Here is a 17,975-nt window from a genome sequence, read left to right as displayed (position 1 = left end):
GGGCAGTAATGGAAGCTGGACTGGCACAATGAAATGGGAAAGGTCACACCAGAAAACTGCCACCTGCTGGATTCAGAGTTCAGCTCCCCTCCCCTGACTCCTGTACTCACACAAGTCAAAGGTATTGTGCTAGCAATGGTATTATGCACACCCCGACACAGAATCATAGAATCATTTAGGTTGGAAAAGACCCTTGGGATCATCGAGTCCAACCATCAACTCCACTCTACAAAGTTCTCCCTTACACCATATCCCTTAACACCACATCCAAACGAGTCTTAAACACATCCAGGCATGGTGACTCCACCACCTCCCCGGGCAGCCTATTCCAGTGTCTGACCACTCTTTCCGTGAAGAATTTTTTCCTAATGTCCAGCCTAAACCTACCCTGCTGCAGCTTGAACCCATTCCCTCTTGTTCTATCACTAATTACCTGTGAGAAGAGACCAGCACCAACCTCTCTACAATGGCCTTTCAAGTAGTTGTAGAGAGCGATGAAGTCTCCCCTCAGCCTCCTCATCCTCAAACTAAACAGTCCCAGCTCCTTCAATCGCTCCTCATAAGATTTATTCTCCAGGCCCTTCACCAGCTTCGTTGCCCTCCTCTGCACTCGCTCCAGCACCTCCATATCACTCTCATATTGAGGTGCCCAAAACTGGACACAATACTCAAGGTGTGGCCTCACCAGTGCCGAGTACAGGGGGACGATCACCTCCCTCCTTCTGCTGGTCACACTATTGCTAATACAAGCCAGGATGCCATTGGCCCTCTTGGCCACCTGGGCACACTGCTGGCTCATGTTCAGCTGCTTGTCAATTAGAACCCCCAGGTCCTTTTCTGCCAGGCAGCTCTCCAGCCACACTTCCCCAAGCCTGTAGCTATGCATGGGGTTGTTGTGGCCCAAGTGCAGGACCTGGCACTTGGCCTTGTTGAAGCTCATACCGTTAGCATTGGCCCATTGGTCCAATCTATCCAAGTCTCTCTGTAGAGCCTCCCTATCCTCATGTAGATCAACACTCCCGCTTAGCTTTGTGTCATCTGCAAACTTGCTGATGATACACTCTATGTCCTTATCAAGGTCATCAATAAAGACATTAAACAGAAATGGTCCCAACACCGAGCCCTGAGGGACACCGCTTGTGACCGGCCGCCAGCTGGATTTAACTCCATTGACCACCACTCTTTGGGACCGCCCATCCAGCCAGTGCTTGTGGAGAGAGGATTCCTATCTATGCGACGGAAGTAGAGGGTGAGGACCCGGCATTCATACAGAGACAAGCCAGCCTCTAGCTTCGGCAAAGCACAAGGGCCAGCTGTCACTCGGTTGTAAAGTTCGTTACTGGATTTGACTGAGGCCGCTGACAGTGCCAGGGAAAACCCAGCCACCATCTCCACAACAGCCGAGGAGGAAGTTCCGATGGAGAAACCGGCAGCTTTCATCACCTCCTGAGCTCCCCCAGGCAATTAGCTTCAATTAGACACCCATTCCCCTGCAGGGTTTTGTCGATGCTGGAACGTTAATTCACATAACAAAAGGAGCACTCAACTTCACAGCATTTGTAAGTTCGGGGAAGCTGTGATCCGCTGACAGTAGCTGCAACAAGCTCAAAATATACCACAAATGTAATTTTTAGAAGACGTTAAACCTCTTGGCACACGCCAAAGCTTACACTCCAACATAACCACTTCAGGCAAGCACCAGTTTACAGCTCCCAGAAAACGGCACAATTCAGATTTAACAATAAGCAAATGATGGAGAAAAAACAACGTACAAGCAATCCTCTTAATGTTCTCTCTTACTGTTCCCGCCATGCACAAATGAATATCCCGGTCTCTCCTTGATACAGCCCTAAAAAATTCAGAAAAAATGACTGGGTGGAGGCTTCAGGCAGCAATTCCCTCTTGCTCTGGCCCATCGTGGGCCACCTAGAAATGGTGCCCTTCGCTCAGACACACGCTCCCTTATACGACAGCAACGCACGCACAGGCTGCAGAAAGAAGCTCCCTGGTGGCACAAAGACCCATGTCTAAATGAACCGGGGAATTTAGCAGTGTAGGAACACGACTGCTTTGGGTAAAAATCCTCCCAGAGCCTGTGGATTACCCTGACTCAGGCAGGGCGCTGAGCTGACGACACACAGGAGCTCCATGCAAAACAAAGAGAGTTTTCTCTACCTGCATTTCGTTAGCCCTGAAGCAACCACAGCTCCGCCAGATCTTTACCAGGACACACGACGCTGATTCACAATGGCATTCAACAGTTTAAAACACCAGGAAGACAAAATACCCTGGCAGACACCATCAGTATCATCTCTATGTGGGCCAGAAGCAGCAATGTGTGCTAGCAGGGGAGGGACGAGATGAGCACAGCAAAAGCAAATTCTAGGTGGTAAAGTGAATTTGCTAAATAATGGAGATTAAAATACAACTGAAATTATTTAAAAACGTAATGCGTCTTCTCAATAATAAATAACCATGCAACTGAACTTCTCTTCTGATATATTATTTAAGGGACATCAGGAATCCTCCGAGTTGCGTAAAGAGATAACTGGAATTTTCTAAGCAATAGTCAGTCCCTGAGTCTGAGAAAACACATCCATTTTGTGTGTCTCAGCCCGTGAGAAATACCACGCTGCTCAACTGACCACCCTGAAACAATATCAACAGCGAATGTAAGGGAGCAAAGGAAAAGACCACAGGTATCTTCAGTGTCGTGAATAATCATCCAGGCGAGGCACCCCGGGACGGAAAAGGTCTCTCCAAGCCCCTCACTAGTGCCCGGCGTCGGGGCAGGGGCGGCGCCTGGGGCACAAGCCCAGGAGCCATCCCACGGGCCGGGAAAGGACCGGGAGGAATGGCTCCTGCCTCTCCAGCACACTGCCTCGCTGCTGGGGCTGCCTGGAGCAGGGCTGGCCGCTCGGCTGGGGTTATACTGCAATCTTTAACACCTCACGGAGGCAGCTGCTCATTTTCTTTCTTTCTTTGTTAGTAAAGCCACTGACAGATAAAAGCAAGAAATGCGTGAATTTCTGCTGAAACTTATACTTTCATTACAGCCCTTTTAATTCCTCTGAATGAGGTCATGTTGGCACAAACAAGATTCCCAACTTCCATGTCTTCCAGGTTGTGTTAATTAACTCCACTGCCAGGTACGGCAGTCTTTGATATCCGCGTCTCAGATGAAAATGTCATCGTTGCAGGGGAGGGGAAGGTGGCAGAAGTTGCTGAAGTTCTTACGCCACTTGCAGTTCCTGCCTTCGCTGTCTCCCTCTCCAAGGGACGGGAGATGACACTGACCCAGTTTTTACACGCAAGCAATCCTCCTTTAGTGGGGAACCATCTACAAACATTATTCCATTCAGTCATCTTCCCTGCCTCCCCCTTAGTACTACCCATTTTCCAGCTCAGTTCTGCTCAGGCACACGTACGTACAGGAGCAGCTCCTTTTCCTCAAAAGATGAGTTCCCTCAAGGAACTTGTAATCCTACCTGCCGATTTTCCAAATAACCTCCTCATAGGTGATAATCTTGTTACTGCTCATAACAGCATTCGGAGAACAAACTCTCTTTGTATTCACACATCATTACCTGAATGTTATTAATTACTTTTCCAGTTGCACAGTCTTTGGGCTGGACGACCCACACCCCTGAGAGAAGCTGGCCTTCACACCCAGGTGCTAAAAGCCCTGCCGGGTTGGTTGAGAAGAGAGATGACAGCAGCGCAGCTGGGGCCGAGGCTGTGACAGGGTCTGCCCCACCAGCGGAAGCACAGCAGAAAGCCAGATGCCACCGACTTCACCCCAGGGTGAATTCGGCACAAATACGGAGCGATAAACTCACGCGAACCGCATACTGGGTAGAGACAGCTTTAGAGTCATGAGAAGTTTAGTCCAGACTAAGGCTGTGTGAGAAGCAGACGCACAGGTAAGACAGAGCGTGGCGGTTCTTCCCACTGCTTTAGCGTGATTTAGATGATACGCACGACTGGGACGAGGCGAAGGGAAGAGGGAGCTGAGGTTAGGGAGAAGAGACAAGAAAGGTGGAGACGACAGTGAGGCACAGGGGGTACCTGAGACAAGACAGCCGACCAAGCAGGGGACTTCACTGAGCAGCCAGCCTACACCAGGAGAGAGATAGGCATCTATTTTGGCAGACTAGCGCTATTTAAACATCTTGACAAGCCTCCATTTGTGAAGCGACGCTAAAATTGGTTTTCTACACACAGCACCTCAGCGTGCCAACCCTCTGCCGGGCTCAAAGCCCGCACTGATGAGGTGGCCTTGGCACAAGGGGTGCCAGGCCGGTGACCCTGCATGCTCCTGGCCCTGTCTTCTACCACCATCACTGCAACGTGATGCACCTTGCCCTGCATGCGCGGCCAGGAGCCTGGCATCAGTTCCATGAGTTTTGGCAATTTGCCACATCACTCAAAATAAAAGGTACATCACAAGACTGCTTGCCATCTATCTCTGTCTATTTTAGTCAAATACAAGAAAAAAGGGCTAAGGAAGATATCACTCAAGGCTTTTCATACCATCTTTCATTTCTCTAATCTGTTCTTTTTGTCCCAAAGTTACTGTGCTGTATGTATATTTGATAGCCTGTCATACATGCATACATGCATGTGTGTTTGCACACGTACAAACCCATCCCAGTGAAACTGAAGGAATAACATTTACATCTGAAATGCAGAACTTCAGATTGCAGTACAAAAAAGGAAAAAAAAATAAAACTAAAGGTTTACATCAAAATGGAGGCAGCTCACAGCACTTGTTTTCTGGATGAACTTTGGTGACCATTTAGGTCTGTCCTACCCTTGGGTCCCACACTGATTGCAAGAAGGTCTTGTCCCTAAACCCTAAACCTAAACATGTCCCTAAACATGTTTCACATGTTGTAAAACACCCGCGGGAGCAGAGCTCTGGTGATGGAGGAGGAAGAGGCAAGTGAGAAAAATGGCGGAGACCCACATTTCTGGTCAGATGATTCTGGCCATCAGCTCCTTCCCCAAGTGCCAAGTGTCTCCGGGTCCCTGGGTCCCCTGGACACTGGGTGTCACCATGAATAACACCACAGCCTCATACCATGCGCCTTCCATGCCAGGTATTTGAGTAGAGCTTAGATCACAGCAGCTAAATATTCAGTTTGATCCTGCACTGTGGCAGCAGGAGGAACTGCATAGCTTCTCACATGCCTTTCCAGTCCTGTTTTCTATGCACCCAAATAGCTGTTAAAGGCTGGAGAAAAGTCAGAAAATGGTGTGCGCTCCCTGAATGAACAGAAACTATTAACTGGGCTCGGTCCTGCAGGGGCCGCACAAGGTGGGGAGGTGAGTGCTGCTCGTCACAGGCGCCGGCGCTGTGGGCAGTGAGTGCAGCTGCACGTGGGTCCCTGTGCCTGGCTGGTTAAGCACCAGCTCTGCCTGATCCGAATGTCTGGACAATCGCTTCTTGCCAGGCAATGAAACGCTCCTGCTGTGCCACTACTGGACAAAAACCTAGGAATAATTGGCTAATATGGGACAAAGTCTCTCCTCTCTGCCGAGCCATCCTCCATGCCCTAACACATCTCCTCAGAAACTGAAGGAGCAAGATCTGTGAACCCTGGTGATCACTACTGTCCCTTCCCCCGCTAGTTCCTGGTGTTGTCAGCATTTGGTACTTGCAGATTTAAGTTTGCCTGGGTGGCCTTCGTGTATATTTCAAACACATGTGAATATTTAATTTGCTCTAAGTCCAATTCATGTCTTTAAATTTTCCTTGGCCGAGAAAACAGAGACCTTGTCAGAAACACCATCAGGGCTTCAAAAGCTTGCAGGGAGCAGCCAGGTACCCAGAGAGGCCACACTGTACTTGTTTGAGACTGCTCACTACACCCTCCCTGGAGCAATGCTCAGCAGCATGGCTGACGGCCAAGAAGGACAGGATATTCCAGGTGATTAACTAGTACTGCTGAGAGACTGGGATTACGCTTGTTTTACCCTGATACACACTGTTGAAGTAACTTGAGAAGTTTCCATCACCAGATACAACTGACAAAATCCACCAAGACTAAGCGTCTTTTAAAGAGAGTTCCTGCCCTTGGGCTTGAGCAAGAAAGACAAAAGCCAGTGCTGTGAGCAGTACGGGGCAGAGCTCGGGGAGGCATTTACCAACCGAGTCAGCAGAGAACAGCGTTCTGCTATGTAAGGATCTACCTACCTAATATCTACACGGTTTGGCTCTGTTGGTTTACAAAATACACTGATCAAAACACCTTTGCATGTGAATCACACACTTTTACCTCCTTACCTTGTAACTCAATATCATTTAAAGGATCCCAAATCCCCCTAATCCCAGAAAAATCTTGAAACACCTCCCCACAGACAGATGAGCCTTGTGGCACGGCCTGAGGGCCAGGAGCACAGGCTTTGACCTCTAAACGAGCTCTGGAGCTGGGAGCCTCCACCACACTCACCACCGCATCCAGAGCACGCGAAGGGCCCAGAACGAGCTGCGGTCCCATCCCGCTCCACCAGACTCATCACAGGCTCAATAAGGAACAACCTGAACCTACCTCCTTCCTCATCTTCCCCTCTACTTTTAAATGAACTGCTTCAAGCTAAGCACATTGGTATTTACAACAGTAAACAGATGTTGACCTTGATGGACCTTTTCACTTTCTCTACAGCGCTCTCTCAGAAAGCCAGCTGTTCCATGTTGTTTTCTTCTTTTTTGTCCTTCAGTTCATATGTAAGAAACCAACGTGATCTAGTAGCTACATTAATAATTAAAGCAGCCCTGCATTTCCTCACACGTTTGTTAAAACTGTCCTCTCATCCTCTCGTCAAAGACTGATTGGCTCAATGTATGTCAGCTGCAGCTGAGCTGGTGTCGGAGTAAGGCAGCAGACCCTTCAAAAGTAGCCAGGGCACACAGTCTGGAGAGGCTTAAAAGTCAGAAACACCACTCTGAACTGTATCAACAAAAGAAATGCAAACAACATGGGGACCAGACAGCAGGAGAGGCATTTAACCTCCCAGGAAAAAGAGCCTTTGGGGTAACCATATTCAAAACATATTTATCTAGGGAGACCTGGAGATAAGTAGACATGGAACAATATGACGAGACCTGCATTTATGAAGTCTCCACACCACACCAACCACTCCTGCCTACTGCTCTTGCTAGACTATCACTGTCACAAGATGACAGCAAATCTCAGGAGTTTGTTGCTAAGCCACTATGACTTATATTTCATCGATTTTTGCAGTTTCACAAATTGAGCGCCGATGTGCTTGTGTCCACAGAGATATGCTGGGAAAAGGAGGGACATAAGACGTGAGGAATTATTCGGGGGACAGGGGGAAGCCTAACTGACACTTAAAGGGAAAGAATTACATAGTACATGGAAGGCAGCAGCTTTATGGGGGCTCATGAATTCACCGTGCTCTTGCTTAAGATCTAGATAGTGTAAATTGTTGTGCAAATCCTCTGGCAGTAATTATATGACATCTGGTACAATATATTGTTACCATTGTGCTTAATTACATGAAATGTCCCCAAGATCCTGCCATGCTGCTCTTTTGTCCACTCCATAGCATGCCAAGGTACAAAGACATGGTGCTTGCCTAACTATGGGAAAAAGGACCAATGTGAAAAGACCCAAATAAATCTCACATGCAAGATGGTACAGAGTGCTGTAGAGTATCCATTAAAAACACTCCCATAGTGCACTACAATAATCCTTAAATTAAGGCTGTGAATGGACCTAGTTCTTCCAAAGATCAGCAGCAACTCTGTGCGGTACCATTGTGCATAAAGTACTTTAGAATAACAATCACAGTCTGATATGTTGCTTTTCTTCCTTAAGAAAACACATACCTTGTTGTGACGCTAAATTCAGCTCAGTTTAGGTGAGGCCAGATAAGTATATGGCTGTCTGTATGTACACCTTTCAGAAATACGGCTTTTATCTCTCCAAGTAGCCTCAAAGAGCATATCTGGGCTTCTGCTGCCCAAGTGAGAGGTCTGGATGCTCCAGGACTCACAAGCAACTGAAGGCTGATTGTCACAAATGACAGTGATGAAGAAACAGGTCATTTGTGGATGTGATCCTCCGAAAGGGCTATTTGTGCACAGTTTTGCTGCATAAAACCACTTACACCAGAGCTAACACTGATCACGACTACATCATAAAATTGTGGATTTCTCCCCCAAAGAGTCATCTGCATTAGCAATTTAATAATTGTACGCCTTCTGCATTCAGCAACCTCTCTCTTTATACATCTAATCAGCATTAATTTAAATGCAGGATAATTAGCAGATACACTCATAGATGGGTTGCTGAAATGATCCCTGAAAATTTAACCACTTGATGTCTTGTAGTATGCACTAACAGTCGGAGTCCCAATAAGACAGAACACACGGCAGCAGAGGCGAAATTTTATCGTGGGCAGCAAAAAAGATTTAAAAAAAAACATGAGTGCACTTCGGAGCAGAGACTAGATTCAAACATTTGGGTGTTCTGCCCTTCAGTAGAAGGCCAAAACAGTAAATGCCACTTTATCTTTGTCTTCCCATGTTTTGTCTATAAATAAGTCAGTATGTTGCTATATTAACTATCTAGATATTTACCATCAACGTGCAGGCAAGTATTTGGTGGTATTGTTCCTAGACTTTGTATGTGCTGATCCACCAAAGCACAGATAGCCCAGCAAAATGTGTTTGCAGACAGACAAAGCATGTCCATGTGAGAGCAATAAATCTGAACCACAGTTAACAGACTTGAACTTTCCTTGGCTTACTTGCCAGGTTCTTGGGACTCAGGCAGATCCCAGATCCCAATTTCTTTGCCCGCATAAAAACCTCCTGGTAGTCTGTGACAGTTTTGCCTCAGTAAGGAGAGCAGGGTACCACTATTTTTTCCCCCCAGATATTCTCAAAAACTCGTAAAGCAGTCATCGAATTGGTGGTTTGCACCTGTGATGGATGCTGAGAGTGCCTCCATTACTGGAAAACGCTTGGGACAAGATCCCGCGGGAGAGGCAGACGGAGCGGGCAGAAGGGCCCCGGGAGAGGCGGCAGCGGAGGGTGCTGGAGCAGACCCAAGCTGGCCCTGCACGCACGCCGCCCGAACCTGCGTGAGCACACCTGGCCTGAAAGCTGTCCAGTGCTCTACGGCGGCACCGAATGCAAGTGGGTATGTCCCAGCTCTCAGGGGGACTCGTTAGCTCAATCCCAGAACTGCCTTAACAGGCTGCACCCCACCTCCCCAAGCGCAGGCAGGAGGAGCTCACGCCTGCCTGCAAAAGCGGCCACCAGTGCCAGGGAGGAGGTGACCTCACCAGGGGACAGAGGGAGGAACACCAGCGCCTGGGGAGAAACAAGCACGAGCCCCACGCACCCTCATGAACGCCTTCACCCTGTGAAATGGACGGTCGCCTGTTTTAAAAATGGGCAAATACCTCATGAAAATGAATTGTGAACTTCTGATGCAAAAGAGAGGGTCAGCCAAGCTGAAGAGTTTTGTGTCCTCATCAGGATGAAAGGCATGGTAGCTAGCATCATGGTCCCCGTGAGGTGGTAAATACGAAATTTCTTTTGCTACCTTTGCATTTTACTGGCACTTAATTAAAAACAGAAAGGAAAACAGAGGCACGGGGACAGCGGTGCATGGAAATAAAAAGGAAAACGAGACTAAATTTGGGATCATAACCATTCCTGTAATGTCGTGGTGGGAACATGATTCTTCTGTCTATTATACTGATGTGCCTCTCAATATTACTGACTGCGAGCCTGACAGTATTTTACACGCCATGGGACCAAACAAGAAGATGTCACATTTTAAAAATATGTATATATGTCAAAGTTGACTGTCACCAAGTTATAATATTCCTGTTCTTACTAACATTTTTATGTTCTGGCAAACAATTTGTCCTTCTAGTGGGTATTACTAATATGTAATTAAGTTTATATAAACTAAGGAAGAAAATTATATATTATTTTGATTCATTCTCATTAGGTACCTCTTAAAAATACCTCAGGGCATTTTTAAACATGAAGAATGCACACAGTTATGTTTTTTATAAAATATACTTTAATCTTGCACTCTGTAACTATTTAATGATTTTGCCAGTAGCAATTTCTTATTACATCCCATCTTTGTATTCAAAGCTTACCTATTGCAATGAGTCTTTATAAAGAAATACATTAATTAAATATGCCTTTGCTTCACTAGCCTAGGAAAAGACTATTAATCACCTGGCAGGCACAAGCACAACATAATACCTGCTATTGCTCATGGGCACCTCACACGAACTGACTATTGCCGCATGATTTAATTGCCTCCAACAACCCCGAGCACACAAAGAGGCTTTGTCCCGTCGGTGTCGTGCCATTCACTCACCTCATCTAGCGTAAAGCAGCAGATGCATTTGCAAGATGTTATGGGCTATTTTCTTTTCCTTTTCTTACATCACTAGGCCAACATCTAACTGAAATATATTTGTAGTGACCACCCTGACACTAGACATAGGGAGGACACTGATGGCTTGAGTGAAGCAGGGTTGTTGGTCTCTCCTCACCAAATCTTCTTGGGGAGCTCTCACCAGCAGAGGGGAGAGCCAGTGCTAAACATGAGATGCAGCTGTAACCAGCAAATAGGTTTGTTAGGGGCAGGGTCACTGAAATACGGTATTCTTGGGGGGGCGGGGGGGGGGGAAGTTTAAAAATAAGAATAATGACTGACAGTCTCGTATCAGACACCTGAGGTTTGACAACCCCACTCCCAGTTGCCTAATGTCATTGCTGAGTTGGAGGTCAGTCAGAATGAAAAGGTGTTTCATGTGCATTTATACCCATGGGTAGTTGCCACAAATTCTGTTAATATTTTACTATGTGAATAAGGTAAAAAAGAAGTTGTGGCTTAGAAATTAAACATGTCACTTATTCCTTGACCTTGACCTTGACTAGCTGTTTGAAATGCTTTTCAGTATGTTGACAATATGTGCTAGGCAGCAATTACTTTTCATGGGAAATGTTTCTCTGATACCCTACTTCATTAATCATGGGTCACCCTGAGAGGTCCGAACTTCTCATTTGACAAACACCTAAAAATGGAAAAGTTTAGAGTAACCCGACTGTGTTAAGAGTGACTCTGAGCATGAGGCATTTATTTTACCTAACACAGCTAAAGTAATTCAGATTAATGTTCAGAATTGTCTTATGGGTTGAGTTTTTTTGTCCTCTTTAGCTGCTTGCCTCAATTATGCTGTGTGGAAAAGGTCAGTCCCTTCCATCACGTTTGAAGTGGTAGCCTTCTCTGTTTATCAGATATCCTATTAACTGAGCCTACACGGACTCCATTATTCACTTTCCCTCTCATGGTGAATCAAGCTACACAAGGAACCACAGGTGTCCCCCAGGTCTTCTCCAACCCTTTTCTACTACCAATGGCCTTCTCCCACCCACTTTTGCCCCTCAGCCTTTTCATTCCCTACTCCTTTTTTCCCTCTCCTGCTCAGGATGTGTTAGTATTCCTTCCATCTCCACGACGCTGAAGCACACATCTCCTACTACTCTTGCTACTGCTGCGGCATGTTACGTTTAGGTGTATATTTGATGAGAAGCTTTGTGAAAATTCCCTGTCATCAGCTGGCTCATCCTGGGATGCCAGCGAAGGGAAAGGCACTGGGGGGGCGCAGGGAGATGCTGTCAGACAGGGCAATCTGCTTAATGGGAGCTGGAGGGAGGGAGCAGCAGGGAGAGAGCGAGGGGAAATCAAAGTGTGATCTATCAGAGCAAGGTGGGAAATGAGCCTGTGAAAGAAGGCGTGAGCCGAATGCTAACAACCTGAATGCTTGGCTCAGGTCCTCTCCCTGCCATCTGCTATGGCTGCACCAGATCATCTCCTCTTTCCATCCTCGGCTGTCCCTGGGTAACTTCACCCAGGCTCAGACATCCAGCTCCTGTGGCAATTTGTGGCTGGTTGGTGCCAAACCAGTAGCTAAAGCCTGGTGAGTAACGTGCTCACTGAGCAGCCTGTCACTGGGCAGCCAGGGTGGAGGGGTTTTTATCCTTCCCTCTTTTAGCTGTTTGGATAATGCTCCACTTTTGAAACACAACCTGGTATTTCTGCAGGATCTTCAACATTCCCCATGTTTTTTCGTTATGATCCCCCCAGCCCAGTACCTTCCCAGAGCGATGCTCTAGCCCTCCTTTTACAAAACAAGTATCTGAGACACAGTGACCCCAGACAGGTCACACTCAGGGTGTATGGGGCAGAACAGACAACCAAGACCAGGTCCCTGGGCATACACACCATAAACTATCTTTCCTCGTTTGTTCAGGCTTAGATAAATTGCCTTCCACAGATTTCAAACCAGAGGTGTAATAATTTGATAGATCTCAATAATCAGGGGTAATTTACACAACCCATTAAAACAAAATGTTGCTTCAGTATTAGTAAGACAAAACAAATAGATGAGCTAAAAGAGCAAAGGTTTGCTTACAGAGTTAATAGGAGACACAAGGTGGTGTTTTCTGTGCTTACCTTCAGCACTGTGATATTCCATGCAAAACTCTCAATGGCTTTGCTTAATTTTCTTCCTTTCAAACCTTCCTTTGTCCCGAGGTTATGAAGCTCTTCGTGGAATTCCATTCCTAAAAATACAGATTGCTACATCACCCAGTGCATGATTGATTTCCCCTAAAAAATGTTCAGCGAGCATTTTCAGTCTCGCAGCTGGCACTTCCTACAATGTTTTTTCTCTGTTTTTCCCCCTTCCCTGTTACGACCCCATCCTGGAGAGCATCTTCCAGAATAAAAGGGTCATGTGCAATCTTGTGGTTGTGCTTCCACTTTGTACGTAACTCTCCTTTCCAGGGCTGGGGTCCCACACAGGCACACGCCTGGTCCCCGCACAAACACTCCTCCAGCGCTTCTGCTTGCAGTCTGCGTTGCTGGCAATACTGCGACGAAAGGCAATCGTTTGTCACTCTGCTTGAATAGATTATTTCGTGCCTTGGAAGGCAGTCTGACAGACGTGGAAGGTACCTGTTCAGCACAGCAAAGGCAGACGCGGATGCACAGCTCCTCATTAATCTTAATCACAGTCATATGGAAAAGCCCTTGTACTTCACCATGATAAATAATGTCAGAAACACGTACCGCTAATCACAGGATTGCTATTCCTACAGCCTGGAGAACTGAGACTTCCAACCACAGCCTTGGGAATTGTTACATTTCATTGCTAGTTTCTGTGGCAAATGCCTGCAAATCTGTTGCTGGATACAAGAATTGAGGAAATCCGGGAGCAGATTAAAAAACTTAACGAGTCCTATTAGCTCACCAATTCCACAAGATTTGCACAGTGTGTGCAAACATTTCCCTGAGTCTGGGGTGGATTAAGAGACAAAACGGAGAGAGCGCTGCTTGTGTTCCCTTAATTTGTACCTTACAAAGGCCAAATTGGCACTAAATCAGTCCGAAATGTCCAAAGCCCGTCCTGGTTGAAAAAAACAAGTTCTATCTCCAGTTATTTCATATCTCTCCCTCCCCTAATGTTTTAAGGCAAATACCACTCACAAATTCAAGCTTCACTGAAATTACATCAAAGAGACGCCCACCGAGAGAACACCTGCATGGAACAGACGTGGAGGGCTGCTCAGCGGGTTGCCGAAGGAGTCAGTCCTTCCACGGCCCAAGGCAGGCTTGCACTCGGCGTACCTTGCCTGAAGCACTCCTGGAAGACTAACAATAGGTTTCTTCTTGCCTTGCACCGACTCCAGAAGCTCGATAACACTGAGGCAGTCCAGCCCCACACAATGCAAGATTTCTCTACTGTTTATTTTCCAAAACTTCGCCCACTCCCAAGTTTTGCCTGTCTGGGTAACAGAGCTCCTCCAGCACTTCCTTTGGAAAACAGTCTAAATAACTGCACCCCAAGCAAGATTCTCCTGCAGGTGTGCCTCGTGCCAACTGACTTACAAATCATTTCACTTCAATAAGTGACAGAAAACCTTCAAATGACTTGCTTTGTCCTACAAAAAAATACGAAGGCGAACACAGCTCAGCTCCACGTGGACAGCCCTGCCTTTATGTAGTATCCATTTAGTTACCTTTCCCCTGGACCTCACTTCCCCACCTGTAACTTGGAGACAGACAGAAAGGGGGGGAGCCACAAACAATTGCTAGGCTGCAGGCAGGAGCACCGTTTAGCAGTTTGGTCCTCCAAGCTGCTGCTGAGCAGGGCTGAGACTACACATGAAAAAAAAAAAAAACAACAACAAAAGCAGCCATCTGAGAAGTCACCCGGGGGAGCGGGCAGGACCCTGTGGCACAGGGAGCCCGGATGGAAACGGGCTACGCTGTGAAGCAGAGGTCTGGTGGGAACAAATATTCACATGGAGCAGGACTGGGGTGAGGTGAAGGACAACATCACAGGCAACTGTACCTCTGACACCTCTTAGGTTTGAGTGCTTCATCTTGCCGCAGTGAAAGTGTTATTTAACAGTTTGCCTGGGTAACATTTGCAACAAACTAATTGGCAATTGAGCGTGGTGAGGGATCCTCTCTCTCCTACTCCCTTCCTCTGTCTAAACCCTGAGGCTTCAGAAGAGCACTTCATCTCTCTCCAGACTTCTTCTCAATCATAAACGATATTTTAGGCTAATAAAACAAAACAAATGAAAATACAAGTAGATACAGCAGCAAAGAGAACAAACTTGAGAAATTAATCTTTTTGCTGGAGGAAGGAAGGAGAGAGGAACTGCGTGAAACTCTGGATGTCAGTGTGGTGGCGTGGTCCTGCATCGTGATCTCTGCACACATCTCCAGCCCTCGGCTCACAAAGACGCCAGTGCCCAGGCAAGTGCCATGGGTTCTTCTCTCTGTGCACAGCGCAGGGTGGGCAGAAAGCTGGCTGAGGCTGCCGAGGGTCTCCATAACTTAATGCAAAGTATTGCTCTTAAATTTTATCATCTAGAAGGACCGCTAGTGCTGCACTTTCTTGTCACTGTCCCATTCCTAAGCCCTCTGCACCTGATGAAGGCTTTGGGCTGTGGACGTTCACGCTGCTTATGCAGATACGCAGAAGCCAAGGCATGACACAAGATGAGGTCCGTGAAATCCAGCAAGACGTAGCCGCTTGCCTCTCCTCCCTTTGCTACCACAGCGCCAGCATGGCTCCAGAGCTCTGAATTTCAAAGAGCAAGGACTAGGTTCCATCCTGCTCTCGCACCACATAAAAATCAGTTAAATGCCATTGTTGAAACAGTTTCCAAATTTCCTCTAATTAAAAAGATGAATTAAAGGATTTACTACAAAACATCAGTTTCATTCATTATTTACATTTAGCAGAAGCAAATGGCTGTAGCCTGCGTCACTTGCCAAATCCAAAAATGCCTATCAGAAACAATAGTGCTTATGGTAATTGTGATCCCAGAAGACTATGCCCAAGAACACAAATTAAATGCAGTAGCAAGTGTTTGCATTACTGACTTTCAAGGCTTACTACAAGTTAGGAAAGGTGCAGCTGTACAATGAAATGAACTGAAAACAGATTTAATTTCTGCAGTGTAAACCCCTAATAGAAATACACTGCGTGTATTTATTCAGCACAGTTTCTGATACATGAAAGCTGATGGATTTAGTTGTAGAGGATTACCACTGCCACATGTGGACTCTGAGTTCTCTATTCTTGTGTATCAGTGGAAACCTACAGGAGACGTGTCCCAGTTCAGAGTCTAGCCTGCCATCCTGAACAAGTGACGAAGAGGGGTTTGGGTGAATAAGCTGAACTGCGAATCGCAGACCCTTTGGGGATTTCTACCATCCTGGAAACAGAGCGTGAGCCCACGGCAGAGCGGACAGCATGCGGGTGGCCACTTCTGAAACCACCTCTTCCTTTTCTACTGGGGCACTCGAGACAGAGCCCTAGTTCAGATAAAGACATCCAGTACAATACACCAGCAACATATGATCTACTTTAGGCCTACTTACAGTAGTTTGCGCCCATATAGCTGATGTACATAATCCATAGCCACATAGATTCACTGTGATACAATAGAGTTCTACTGGCATAAGTTTACAAGGTCTAAAAGAAAGCTAAACAGCAAAAGTAAGTAAAGATAGGCAACAGAGCTTGGCTCTGTGGGTTTCAAAACCTCTTGCCTCCTCTGTGTTTAAGGGGAATGATTGTGGTAGAAAAGCGCAGCAAAGGCAGCACGCCTTCTCACTCCCTCTTTTTAATTGAATGCCTTTCTAGTTCATTTGACTAATTTAAATGCTGTCAGACATTTCAGAGCTGTAGAGCAGATGGAGAAATAGCTTTTAAGGTGAAAGCTGAGGATTTTTCCCAGATCCCACGCCTGCATTGCTACTGGAGGATGAGCCTTCAGGAGGGTGGAGCCTGCCAGGGAAAGACCAGGATGCTCACTTAAATGCCAGGTGAAAGATGCTGCATTAAAGTCACAAACTGTAAGTAAATTATGGCACACCGTTTCCCATCTCCCACCCAGAACTGCACAATAAAGAAGGATTACCTGCTTTCTGGCACTGAACAATCTTGTCATGAGTGATGTCTGCTGTCTCGATGAGAACCCTGCTCTCTTGAATCATCTGTCAGAAAATAAACAAACAAAAAAAGCATTATGAGGGGTTTCCTGCAACATCTACTCCACAGAAAAGTACACAGGTTCAAACTTAAAAAGAGCTCTGTTCTGCAAGCAACACTATAAAGACTGGATCATTCCATCATATCAGGGCTCCCAGATCCGTATCAAGCTATGTGACAGTTGCTCAGAAGATGTTTTGCTCCAGAAGCTAAAGAACAGCCGTTTTACATCAGTGAGACACCACTGCAAACAATGTGAAGGTGAAAGTGATTTGAGGAGAAAGCAGAGATCGCAGACAAACAAAATTCATTCTATGTGAAACTGAGGTTTTTCTAATTAGTACTTTTCTTGAAACAAAAGGAGAAATAAGTACAGCCCTTGACTTAAGTGGTTATCAAAAATGTTACCAAGTCATGAATAGCGCTGATTTCAAGAGGTACTTAAGCCTGTGCTGAACTTTATGCACTACAGCAGTTCAGACAGCTACGGTATTTCTTGAGCTTCTCTTTGGAGAAATTCAGATCCAAGTCCTACCCTATCCCCAACATTTCCATTGAAGTTTAAAGGAAAAAAAAAACAAAACAATAAAACAAACCAAAAGAGGCAGGCTTTCAACAAGCCTACTCACAGGTTTCAAGAGATATCCATATTTATGCATCTTCCTTGAGTAGCCCATTAAGAGCAAGCAGATGAAGTGTCCATTATGTGACAAGTTTCCTGAGCCTCTCTCCTTGCAAATGCTATTCTCCTTTGATGGTAACAAACCTTCCAAAGCCCTTCAGAAACCCAGACGAGCAAGCAAATTGTTCCAGTGCTATATTCTGCGAAATTGCAAAAGGTGGCACATACATGTGTTACAGAAGGCAAGAACATGCTGTATAACAAGCTATGCCTGAGAATAGCCTCACTCTCCCGGGACGTACACCACAAACCCCAATCAAATCCAAGCAGCATGAGAGCGCTGCCAATTAAACATAAAGCACACTGAATACTGCCTAATGTTACAAACTGAAATTACAGAAGCCACCATCTGAAAGCTTTGCCAAAATGCTACAACTACTAAAAGCCTTCCTACTTTCAAACACGCTAAATATGAAAACACAACCGGTAGGTTTTGATGATTTTAGTGGAGACAGTGTAACAGTATTAAATTAACACTTGCAAATTAGCATGTCTTATTGTTTAATTAGATACAAGGGAAGAGAGATGCTTCCACTTGTCACACCCAAACTTCCAAATTCTGGAGAAATTCAGATCCAAATTTTGCTCCTCGTGCCATCTTTATTTCTAATTAAACCTATTAAGACAGGCTTCATTTAATAAAAATACCTATGCCTTTGCTTCGATACAAACAAGAGCATGAGAAAAACAAAACCCATTAACA

At 46.0% G+C, this 17,975-nt stretch overlaps 1 protein-coding gene across 1 annotated transcript in view; it reads right to left on the bottom strand.

Moving 5' to 3' along the window:
* PLCL1 (phospholipase C like 1 (inactive)) overlaps positions 1-17,975 on the bottom strand; it is a 215,872-nt gene that overhangs the window by 13,340 nt on the left and 184,557 nt on the right. The window contains exons 4-5 of the mRNA XM_074595329.1: positions 16,520-16,595; positions 12,528-12,637 (exon numbers count right to left, since the gene is read on the bottom strand). Of these exons, the coding sequence (XP_074451430.1) occupies positions 12,528-12,637; positions 16,520-16,595 (186 nt within the window). The remainder of the gene's footprint in view (positions 1-12,527; positions 12,638-16,519; positions 16,596-17,975) is intronic.

Source organism: Larus michahellis, chromosome 7 (assembly GCF_964199755.1).
Source record: "Larus michahellis chromosome 7, bLarMic1.1, whole genome shotgun sequence".
In the NCBI taxonomy this organism is placed as follows: Eukaryota; Metazoa; Chordata; class Aves; order Charadriiformes; family Laridae; genus Larus; species Larus michahellis.
This window is presented reverse-complemented; position numbering and strand designations above follow the sequence as displayed.